At 39.5% G+C, this 12,509-nt stretch overlaps 1 protein-coding gene and 1 long non-coding RNA gene across 6 annotated transcripts in view; one reads left to right on the top strand and one right to left on the bottom strand.

Moving 5' to 3' along the window:
* Window positions 1-11,656, top strand: part of ADAP2 (ArfGAP with dual PH domains 2) — a 33,290-nt gene extending 21,634 nt beyond the window's left edge. For 2 of the 5 annotated variants that reach the window (XM_082443737.1, XM_082443735.1), the window contains exons 11-12: window positions 9,638-9,743; window positions 11,511-11,594. In XM_082443737.1, coding sequence (XP_082299863.1) covers window positions 9,638-9,720 — 83 coding nt within the window. In that variant the 3' untranslated portion in view covers window positions 9,721-9,743; window positions 11,511-11,594. Of the gene's footprint in view, window positions 1-659; window positions 4,965-9,637; window positions 10,512-11,510 lie in introns of those variants that run through there. The other 3 variants (XM_082443739.1, XM_082443736.1, XM_082443738.1) reach the window with 3 other exon arrangements.
* LOC309651266 overlaps window positions 2,983-12,509 on the bottom strand; it is a 38,507-nt gene continuing 28,980 nt past the window's right edge. The window contains exon 2 of the long non-coding RNA XR_014257988.1: window positions 2,983-7,169. This is a non-coding gene — a long non-coding RNA (uncharacterized lncRNA). The remainder of the gene's footprint in view (window positions 7,170-12,509) is intronic.

Here is a 12,509-nt window from a genome sequence, read left to right as displayed (position 1 = left end):
CAGCGCTGGGCAGCTCCTGGGATTTTGGATTACTCCCCACTCATAGAGGGAAGGCTATTTTTAGGGCTCTTCTGTTTTCTGGGTCCTTTCATGTGTCTGCCCCTCTCCTGCTCCTCCCCTTCGCCCCAGATGTGTCACAAGCAGGCTTCCCTATCTGCAGACAGCCCCGTGAAAGGAGGGGAGACATTCGGAGCCAGAGCAGGAAACTTCTGGCTCAGGGCCTGGCTTCTGGGACACCAAGGAGAAGTTCTTTGTTTGGTAAAGTACAGTCTGAGCAGGTGACCCCACACAGCCCCTTTGGAGAAACCCTTGTGCCCTTTGAGTCTGACCAGGATAAACACAAACTTGCTTCGCTTTCCAAAATCCCAAAGCCAAAGAGCCTCAGAAATGGGCTCGGAAGTTGTTAGTGAGGCAGCTGGTGCTTTTTTCCTCTGGGGGCCTGTGTGTCCGAGTCTCTGTTTTTCTCTGTTTCTGTGTCTGACTCTCTGCTTTTCTCTCCTTCTCTGGTGTGTGTGTCCCCTCTGTCTGTCACCTTTTCAGTCTGTTTTTTATTCCGGTTCCCTCTATCATTGTCCCCCTGTCCCCCTGCTGTCCCTTCCCACCAGTGGGTCTGCACTGGCATGGCCACGCCCCCAGCCCTCTTCTTGTTCCCCTTGCAGCAGCATCAACAGAGAGTGGCTACAGCAGCAGGTGACCCACTGGCCAGCCAGCGCACCTGGTGGGAAGGAGAAGTTTTCACCTTGGCCTTGGGGGCCCCGCAGGAGTGCCCCACAGTCGGCAGCTATCAGGGGCTGTGAACTCTGCCAAGACCGAAGCTTTGGCCTTTATCTGCCGGCTCTCTGGGCTTCCCCGCTACCTAGCTCTGGGGGTCTGATGATCTGGTAAATGTTCTCAGGGCCCAGGACATCTGAAATGAAGGCATTGCAATGGAAATGCACCCACAGCATCACACAAGTGGCATGCTTGCTGTAAAGAAGAACGACAACAATAAAAAGTTAAATCTGAATCTAACCATGAGGAAACAATCAGGCAAGTCCACATTAGAGAAATTCTGCAAAACAACTGGCTGGACTCTTTAAGAATGTCAGTATCATGAAAGATCAAGTAGTCTGGAAACTGTTCTAGTTTAGAGAAGACTAAAGAGACATAGCGACAACATGCAATTCATGATTCTTGATTGGATCCTGGATTTTAAAAAAACACTTATAAAGGAAATCATTGAGATAACTGGGGATATTTGAATATGGATGTATATTAGCTAGTAATATTGTAGCATTGTGATGATTATGCTGTATTTGTGTAGGAGAATGCTCCTGATCTTAGGGGATATGGGCTGAGGTGTTCAGGGGTAAAATGTAATCATGTCTACAACTGACTTAAATGGCTCAGCAAAAAATGTGTATGTGTACATGTGTACATATAGAGTATATACATAGATATAGTGTGTGTGCATTTATGTATGGAAGACAGGAAGTCTGTGTGTATACACACACACACGCGTACACGGGGAGAGAGAGAAAGCGGGCCACTGTGCAAAATGTTAGCAACTGATGAATATAGATGAAGTATAGCTGGATGTTTATTGTCCAATTTATGTAAATTTTCTATAGGTTTGAAAGTTTTCAAATTTAAAAGTTGGGAAAATTTTTTTTTTTTAAATCCACTTTTCACTCTTCAAAAGTAGTGGGTTTTCTACATGAATCGAAAATGTTCCTGGGAGAGTTCTACCTTTGTGCACATTTTAGAAGAAATAAAAGCCCAGATAAGGGCTTCCCTGGTGGCGCAGTGGTTGAGAATCCTCCTGCTAATGTAGGGGACATGGGTTCTAGCCCTGGTCTGGGAAGATCCCACATGCCATGGAGCAACTCAGCCCGTGCGCCACAGCTACTGAGCCTGTGTGCCTAGAGCCCGTGCTCTGCAACAAGAGAAGCCACCGCAATGAGAAGCCCACGCACCACAACAAAGAGTAGCCCCCGCTCACCACAACTAGAGAAAGCCCGTGGGCAGCAACGAAGACCCAGTGCAGCCAAAAATAAATACATTAAAAAAAAAAAAAAGCCCAGATAATACAAACAAACAAAAAAACCAATGTCCCCATTGACCATCCACGCACTCTGGAAGGAAAGAAGGAAGCTGAGAAGGCAACTCAGCTGGACCCCAGGACAGAGAGCTATCCAGCCCGAATGCCGGGTCTGGCCCTGCCACTAATGAGACTGCTGGAAATCTCACTTCCCCACCTCTGTGCCTTGGTTTTTCTCTTTCAAATGAGGAAGTTGTACTAACTACTGAAATTCAATGGAAGCAACAAGTATTTTTGAGCACCTCCCAGGTGCCAGGCTGTGTGCCGAGCCCTGGGACCAGGCAGGAACCAGATGATGTGGTCCCCGCTGTCACAGATTTCAGCCTGCTGGAAGGCAGCCTGTACATGGGGCAGGACAATGAGACCAGTGTTCCGAAAGGGGAAGTGGGGCTGCTGTGAGACGTGTGGCAATACGGTTCACCCTAACTGAGGGGGAGAGGGGAGACTCCTTCCTCTCCAGAAAGTGACGTTGAAGTCAAAACCTTAAATTGTTTAGAGGTTAGTCAAAGGGAAGAGGGCCAGGAAAACACTCTAGGTTGAGGGAAGAAAATGTTCAAAGGCTCTCAGATGGGAAAGAGGAACTGAAAGAAATCTCAAGTGGCTGAAATGTTAGAGAAATAGATCACCCAGGTCTCTGCTCTGTGATTCTTTGTCCCTTCGAGTGACGTGGAAAAAGACATTGAGTGTTTTCATTTCAGTGGAGACCCAGAGGTTGGGAGGGTCTTTAAGACAGTCTCTGCTTTTTATGGAATTTTCCTTTGATCCCCCAATCAGAGGACAATCAACGTCATCGGGATGTCTTTCCTGAGGCTTCCTGACTGCCCAGATGAAGACGTGGTTGCTTCCTCTTCTGGCTCCTAAAGCACCTTGAAAATGTTTTTCAGCACCTGCTGGGTTGTATATTAAGGGTCGATCTACTTGTCTGCCTTTTTTTTTTTTTTAACACGACCCGTGAGCTCTGTTGACTGTACTCTGCTAAGTTCTGAGAATGACAAAATCAGTAAAGGCATAGTTCCACCTTCAAGGAACTTATAGTCCAGAGAGGAAGAAAGAGAAGTAAACAGACAATAACAAAACTACTGGAAGAGGCAAATTGGCATTCTTAGGAGTCCCTCAGCGGGGCAGAGAACAGACACAAGAGATGGAGACAAAGTCCCAGTGAAATGGAATGTCTGGTTTTGGTTGGTTTCTGAGGCCTAGCTGAATCTGTCTTCGGGTTTCCCAAGGATACTTCTGTACTCTTACATTAAATCCTCTTCTCCCTTTTGACTTGTTAGTACAAGGAGATTTCTGTTACTTGAATCGGTCCTGACTAATGAAGTTCTCCAAAAGAGGTAGTATCTATGCTGAGTCCTGTAGAAGGCACTTGGGTTGGGGTTGGGGGGGAGACAGAGTGTGTACAAAGGCCCAGAGACAAGAGAGAACATGGCCTGTTCTGGAAATTACAAATAATTGAATATGGCTAGAGCACAGATCGTTGGGGGCAGGAGGGGGGTCAGCTTCCAATAATGGTGGAGTAGCTCATATCAGAACAGCCATTCCACAGATAACAATTAGAAACTCTGTACAGACTATAACAGAAATTATCTGGAGGCCTTGGAAAATAACCTAAATCAGTCAGAGAGGAGTTGGCACTAGGAAGCAAGGAATGGCAAGGGTGAGTTTCTCATTTTTTTGCTTTTCACCTGATGGCAGGCCCCAGTCAGTGCCTCAGGGGACACTAAATTCTGATGGAAACCTGCAGTCTTACTGGTTGAAAAATAGAGAACAGAGTTTAGGGCAACTTTAGCAGCAGGGAAGTCTTGGAGAAGAGGGCTACAGAAGGGGAGCCCTGAATTCTATTATCTGCCTGCTCTCTGGAGGAACATAACAGAATCCAGAGGTTTGACATTCATAATATCAGGATGCAACCCTAAATTAGTAGACATATGAAGAAACAAGAAAATATGAATTGTACTCAAGAGAAAAAAAATCAATCAATGGAAACTGATTCCAAGATGCCCCAGATATAGGAATTAGGCAAGAATTTTAAAGCAGCTATTATACCTATGCTCAACAAGTAAAGGAAAATATGATCATAATGAATATACGGATATGAAATTTCAATGGAGAAATAGAAACTATAAAAAAGAACCAAATGGAAATTCTAGAACTAAAAAATACAATATGTGAAAAAAAAATTCAGCTCAACAGTAAATTGGAAATGACTGAGAGTCAGTGAACTTGAAAATATATCCATGGTAATTATCCAATCTGAAAAACAGGGTGAAGTAAAGGATTGAAGAAGTAAAAAGAGAGGACTTCCCTGGCAGTGCAGTGGTTGGGACTCTGAGCTTCCACTGTAGGAGATGTGGGTTCGATCCCTGGTCGGGGAACTAAGATCCCACATGCCATGTGGCATGGCCGAAAATTAAAAAAAAAAAAAAGAAGAAGTAAAAAGAAAACCTCAAAAGCTCTAATATACATGTTATTGGGGTCCCAGAAAGAGAGAAGAGAGAGGTATTGGGGCAGAAGAAAATATTCGAAAATATATTGATTGAAATGTTATTAACTTTGGTGAAAGACATGCAGAGACTCAAGAAGCTTGGCAAACTTCAAGTATTTAGAATAAATACAAAGAAAACTACATTCAGGTACATTACTGCCAATCTGCTGAAGACCAAAGATAAAGAACAGATTTTGAAAGCAGCCAGAGAAAAACGATACATTACATACAAGGAAATGTTGTTTCTTATCAGAAACAAAGAAAAAAAAAAATGAATGGACTTCCCTGGTGGTTCAGTGGTCAAGACTCTGAGCTTCCACTGCAGGGGGCCCATGTTTGATCCCTGGTCCGGAAACTAAGATCCCGCGTGCTGGGCAGGGCAGCCAAAAACAAAACCCCCCGAAACAAAAACAAAACAGAAACAAAGGAGGCCAGAAGGTGGAAAGACCTCTGTAAAGCACTAAAAGAAAAAAAAAATCAGAACTCTAGAGAAAATATCTTTCAAGAATAAAGGATATGTAGATCTATATCTATATCTGTAGAGAGAGCAAACAAAAAAAAAAACTTCAGAAAAAGAATAAAGGCAAAATATCACTGAATTGTACACTTAAAAATGATTAAAATGGTAAACTGTTTATATTTTACCCCCTGAAAAAGTGCAAAAGGCAGATTTTTTCTTAAAAAGGCAAACAAAAAAAGATATTTCTGGATAAAGATAATTGTATATTTCTGACAGAACTGCAATATAAGAAATACAAAAGAAAGTTCTTTGGGGTAAAAGAAAATGATACCAAACAGAAACTCTGATCTTTAGGAAGCAATAAAGTATAATAGAAATGGTAAAGATATAAGTAAATATAAGACTGCCTATTTAAAGCAAGAATTACATGTGTTATGGTTTATACCATCTGTAGAGATAATGTATATGACAACTACAGCATGAAGGCCTGGAGTAAATGGAACTCTACACTTTCAAGCTTCTTATATTTTACATGAAGTGGTACAAAATTAGGTCTACGTAGATTGTGAAAATTCAAGGATGTATACTGTAATCCTTAAAGCAACCACTAAACATATAATGCAAAGAGGTATAGCTAAAAAGCTAACAAGGAAATTAAAACAATTTTAAAAAGCATTTGATTAACCCGGAAGAAGGCAGGAAAGGAAGACAAAATGAATATGAAATAGATGAGACAAACTGAAAATAAAGAACAAAAGGGAGGCCTTACCATATCAATAATTACATTAAATATTAGTGGATTAAACAGTTAAATTAAAATGCAAGATTGTCAGAGTGGATAAGGAAGCATGACCCAATTGCATGATGTTAAAAAGACATTTTAAATCTAAAGACATAGATAGATTGAAGTTATAAGTGTGGAAAAACATATACCATGCAGACAGTAACAATAAGAAGGCTGGAGAGGCTATACGGAGATCAGATAAAGTATTTTTTCAAGACAAGGAGTAATATCAGAGATAAAGAGTGACGTTTCATAACAATAAAAGGTGTAATTCATCAAAAGACACAACAATCATAGATGTGTATGTGCCTAATAATACAGCTCCAAGGTATGTGAAGCTGAAATGGACAAAATTTAAGGGAGAAATAGACAACCACGAATCAAAAAAGAAATCACATGGGAAATTAGAAAGATTTATAACTGAATGATAATAAAAATACATGTCAAAATTGAAATGATGCAGCTAAAGCACTAATTAAAGGGAAAGGCATAAGAATCAATGACCTACGGCTGCACGAATATGGTAACAGTAGCCACACATTGCCATTGAGGATTGAAATGTGATTAATACAACCAAGGAAATGAATTCTTAATTTTACTTCATTTTATCTAATTTAAAATAATTTAAATTTAAAATAAAAAACTGGGGGAGTTCCCTGGTGTCTAGTGGTTAGGATTCTGCACTTTCACTGCCATGGCCCAGGTTCAATCCCTGGTCAGGGAACTGAGATCCCGCAAGCTGTGCTGTGCGGCCAAAATTAAAAAAAAAAAAAGTAAAAAATAAAATTAAAAACTGGAGCAGTGTAAGATATTTTTTCTTCAAACACAACTTAGTTGTTTTGGTAAGACTTATATTTTAATTTAACCATTGCATTGCATAAGATATTTATTATTTCAGTTGTGGAAAAAAATTTAATGATGAGGAAAAGACTAAAAACTAAATTTTATAAAAAGTGAAGTATCTTCAGTTAAGCTGCCAAACAATTACCTGTAGAATACGGTATTTTTTCTTAATAATGTCAAAGATCAGCTGATTCAAAATTTGAAAAAATGCAGGCACTTTTCTTTAGTTTTAGGTGAGTTGTGTGATACAAGACTAACAATAATTTGGGTAAGTTTTGTTTCAAAGGACTTTTAAATTTATGAGGAAGGGCTTCCCTGGTGGTGCAGTGGTTGAGAATCTGTCTGCCAATGCAGGGGACACGGGTTCGTGCCCTGATCTGGGAAGATCCCACATGCCGCGGAGCAACTGGGCCCGTGAGCCACAATTACTGAGCCTGCGCGTCTGGAGCCTGTGCTCCGCAACAAGAGAGGCCGCGATAGTGAGAGGCCCGCGCACCGCGATGAAGAGTGGCCCCCGCTTGCCACAACTGGAGAAAGCCCTCGCACAGAAACGAAGACCCAACACAGCCATAAATAAATAAAAATAAATAAATAAATTTATGAAGAAATATCAATCCACTGCCTAAAAATCAAACTGATGGTGTAGATATTTTTGAATCTTTTACATCTGTAAGAGAAGAATTTCAGGTAGATATGGAAAACCTAATTTTTATTGTGACAGATGGTTCTTTAGCTATGTTAGGTCAAAAATTCAAATATTGAAATTTTAAAATAAGAGACTGATGATTCTCTTATGATTTTGTTCCATTTTATGACACAAAATAAAAATATTTATGTTCAGTTTTCTGAAACAGACTATGAAAACTGTCATGGATACAGTTGTTAAAATTGTTCAGCATGTACATGAAAATGCTATGAATCACTGCCAGTCTATAGAACTGTTGAAAGAAATGGAAAACAATTCAGTGATCTCATATTCTTTGCCAATGCTTTTGGTTGAGTTCTGGAGAAGTTTTACAATTATATAGTGTACTGTTAATTTCAACTCAAGATTTTCTTGAAACCAAAGGAATGCTTGCAAAATAGTCGATAATCAAAAACTTAAGGCAGTGTGATTATGTTTTCTCACTGACATCCCACTGCATATGAATGAGCTAATTTTGAAACTCTAAGGAAAGGTTAATTTGTGACTTAGTTAAGCAGTTACAAGAATTTATGTTGCGATGAGAACATTTAATAATACAAATCAGTAGTAACAGTTTTATACACTTTTCTAACATGAATCGATATGCAGAACACTTTAATTATTATCAGTAGTAACATGTAAATTGTCCAAAAATACTATAAGAAAAATTTGCAGGACACTTTACTGATATTGAAGTTGCTCTTAAATTTATGCACTATCCCTTTGAAATAATACTGAGTTTACACTAGAGTTCATGAAATTATTCAACTTGGAGAGGCACAGTTTTCAAACTAATATGCTTTTGCTTTAAAAGAGTTAAATCAATTTTCCCCAAAAGATGAAACAGTTTTGTCAATACAATGTGATATTAAATGGTTTGTTTTCTTATTGTTGAGTTTTGAGAGTTCTTTGTGGATTCTGGATACTAGTCCTTTGACATATATAGGATTTGCAAATATTTTCCTCCAATCTATAGTTTTTCATTCTTTTAACAGTGCCAGTGAAGCCTTTTTTAAGTCAAGGCATTGAGGTGAGGGTTTGTGACTTCCTTCGTTTAATGAAGATTTTTGTTGGTGACAAGGTTTGGCATTAAAAATACGTTTTGGCTTATATTTGGGTGTTTTGAGTTCATATAGAGTGGAAATAAGGGTGATGTATGTCTTGTGAAAATTAATAAAGGGAAACCTCACTAAACTGGAGTCAGGAGGCCAGAAGGGGGAAGCTCTATCATGTACATACCACTCCACATCAATACAGATCCTAATAGGAAAAGAAGTACCTTGCATCTCCAGCAGGAAGTGACACAACTTTACTTCCGCCAGCAGGAGGAAGAAAAAAATTTTCCTTGCCTGGCAATAGCTCAGCCAATAAAAAGCCACTGTACTTCAAACTCCCAATTTCCTCCAAAAGACCTTTTGTTTCTAGAAGCCCCTCCCAGCTTCCCCTTCTTCTCTATAAAAAGAGTTTCCTGTCCTTTGCTTAACTGGACTTGCATGTGGTTCACCATAGTTCCACATCCTGAATTGCAATTCTTTGCTGCTCCCAAATAAACCCATTTTCCTGGTAAAATTAACTGGTTGTTCAATTATTTTAGGTTAGCGGTTTACTGACTTCTGTCTTCCCCTGACAAAATATGCTTTGTCCCTTAAGGAATCCAATGAGAGCAAAGCAAAGAAAGGAGCACTGATAGAATATATTAATGGCAGTTGCACACAAACTCCTTTCCCATCTAACTTAGCATTAGAACTCAGCATCACAGGAACGTGTATTAACACATCTACTTGAATTTAACAATGATGTCAGATTCTCTGATAGAAAATGAGTCTGATTTGACTGGTTTGACTATGAGAACTGGCACCTCCAGTTAAGATTCTGTAGCCCATATTTTGCATGTATTGAATGAGCTAAATTTGCAGCTCCAAACTTTTGAAGGAAATATATTTCAAGCACTTAAGACAAAAGTACCTTTCCAAAAAAAATTAAATTAACAAAGGTGTATTTAAATGAACAATATTCTAATTTTCCTAGCCCTTTCTGAGTATATCAGGTTAAACAAAATGCCTCTAAGTAAGAGTAACTGGTATAATTGATAGTAGTTTGATAAACCTTGGTAAAGTCTTTTTAGCCTACCTCCCAGAAAATAAGAAAGTGGATAATTCTAATGACTTTTGCAACACAGGTGGTTTCAAATTCTCTGCTTTCAACATAAAATAAAGGAAAATCTAATCAAGTTGTCAGCTGAGAGATTATTAAAAATAATTTCTGGTGATGGATCACTGTTATTTTTTTTGCATATATAGATACAGTCATTCCTCAGTATCCGCATGGGATGAGTTCCAGGACCCCCGTGGATAACAAAATCCTTGGATGCTCAACTTCCTGATATGAAATGGCATTCCATGCAAGGTAGGTTGAATTTATGGATATGGAACCCGCTGATACGGAGGGCTGACTATATCTCAGAAAGTGTTCAATAAAATCTGTGGCATTTTGTCACCTATTTATATATGTGAACAAGGTTTTTCAGCATTAACATTTATTAAAAAAATAGAAATAGAATTTATTGTTGAACCTTGTCTAATTCTACTGTTAAGTAATGTTCATCACTCATATAACTCAATAGCAAAACCTCCCACAAATAATCCAATTTAAAAATGGGCAGAAGACCTATATATGTGTGTATGTGTGTGTGTATGTATATATATGAATGTTATTCTGCCAAAAAAAGAAAAAAAGAAAAAGAAGAAGAAAATCCTACCTTTTGTGACAACATGGATGGAGCTTGAGGGCATTATGCTAAGGGAAGTAAGTCAGACAGAGAAAGACATACTGTATGAGCTCACTTACGTGTGGAATATAAAAAAGTAGAGCTCATAGAAATAGAGGGTAGAATGGTGGTAGCCATGGGCTGGGGGTAGGGGATATGGGGAGATGTTAGTCAAAGGGTAAAAACTTCCAGTTATAAAATGAATAAATTCTGGGGAGCTAATGTAAAACATGGTGACTATAGTTAACAATACTGTATTGTATACTTGCAAGTTGCTAAGAAAGTAACTCGTAAGTGTTCTCACTGTAAAAAAAAAAGTAATTATGTGACATGATGGAGGTGTTAACTAACCTTATTGTGGTAAGCATTTTGCAAAATACACATATGTCAAATCATCGAATCATACACAATGTGTTTTTTTTATTAATTAATTTTTTATTTATTTTTATTTTTGGCTGCGTTGGGTCTTCGTTGCTGCGCGCAGGCTTTCTCTGGTTGCGGCGAGCAGGGTCTACTCTTAGTTGCGGTGCGCGGGCTTCTCATTGCAGTGGCTTCTCTTATTGTGGAGCACGGGCTCTAGGCGCGCAGGCTTCACTAGTTATGGCACGCAGGCTCCGTAACTGTGGCATGCGGGCTCTAGAGCGCAGGCTCAGTAGTTGCGGCGCACGGGCTTAGTTGCTCCGTGGCACGTGGGATCTTCCCGGGCTAGGGCTCAAACCCATGTTCCCTGCATTGGCAGGCAGATTCTTAACCACTGCACCACCAGGGAAGCCCCATACACAATGTTAAATGTCAGTTATATCTCAATAAAGCTGCAGTGGGGAAGTAATGTTCATCCACAGATAAATGTGTTTTTAAAAGAAGATGGACCATCCATCTCATTAAGAGCTTTAATTCCAATAAAAATTTACTTTTTGTTTAACAATTATTTATATAAATTTACAATATTTTTTGTTTTGATTGATAGTAATAATTGCAATGATAATTCAATCCAGGAGAAAAATTTAACAAGAGCCTTTTGGTCACAGGATGTAAAAAAGAGGGACTTCCCTGGAGTTCCAGTGGTTAAGACTCCCTGCGGGTTCGATCCCTGGTCAGGGGAAGCACGGCCAAAGAAGTAAAAAAGGTTGAAAATTCAATATATATACATATTTTTGTTGCAGAGAATTATAACAAAGTGACGAAAGTGATCACAAAGTTATAAAAGACTTTCGTCATAAAATATACTCCTTAGCATAGAGTTCTATGAGGAAAGTGGAATGGAAATACAAGTTCAAGATGAAAGAATGATAAAATTTCTGATGTAAAGGAAGAAATTGTTCATGTATTTTTCCAGCTAGGGCTGACCCCTCCTACCCCTCCCTCCTTTCTTGTAACCACTGCATGTTTTTGCATAAAACTTTTAGGAGGTGTCCAAGAAAAAAAAAGTTTGAAGACCACTGGTTAATCCACTCTTTCAAGAAATTTGGGTGTATAATGGAGAAGAGAAGGAGGGGTGGCTAGAAGGAGGCTTATATCAAAGGAAATTTTATTTGTTAAGATGGAAGATTTAAGCATATGTGCCTGGAATCATGCTTCTTTTCCAGAAAAGACAGGCGCAGAGAAGCTATGAGTTTACTTCAAATGAGAAGTCTCTGGAACAAAATCCAGGTAATCTATCAGTCAGGATAGGCTAGGTTATGCTGCAGCAACAAGCACCCACTAAATCTCAGTAACTTAAACATATCTCAGGTTTCTCTCCTTTACTGCGTGTCCTAGTGTGGGCCGGCAGGGGCCACCAAATTACGATTTCATCTCTGTAGTTAGGGCAGCTGGCAGAAAAAGATGCAACGACTTACTACCTTTTTAAGCTGATGTGAAGTTGAAGTATTACTTCTATGTGTTTCAAGAGTGTCAGAGAAGTGCCAGTCCTACCAAGTGCCTAGTCGGGGAAAGAGCTGGAAACTTGGATGAGCAGCGCTAAGGACTACTTCCTGTCATTTCCAGTATTGGAAATAGACACAAATTTGTATTATCTGGTACCTACTTTGACACCAGGCAATATGGGGTAAAATAAAATATAAGACATTTTTAGTTCATTTCAACAGATCATGGAGATACAGGCCCTGTTCTCTGCCATTCAGTTATTGCTGTGTAAGCCTGTAAGTTCCTTTGCCTCTTGGGGACTTTGCTCTTCCAGCTCTTACATTTTCTACTTGTAATGCACTTGGGACTGGAATGAGAGAGGAGGAAGAGAGCAAGCCCCATCAGGGCCAGGCCTGTTACCTGAAGAAAACACACTTTGGGACTTCCCTGGTGGCACAGTGGTTAAGAATCCGCCTGCCAATGCAGGGGACATGGGTTCAAGCCCTGGTCCAGGAAGATCCCACATGCCATGGAGCAACTAAGCCCGAGTGCCACAACTA

The sequence above is a fragment of the Balaenoptera physalus genome (genome assembly GCF_965194825.1).
Source record: "Balaenoptera physalus genome assembly, chromosome: 20".
Classification (NCBI taxonomy): Eukaryota; Metazoa; Chordata; class Mammalia; order Artiodactyla; family Balaenopteridae; genus Balaenoptera; species Balaenoptera physalus.
This window is presented reverse-complemented; position numbering and strand designations above follow the sequence as displayed.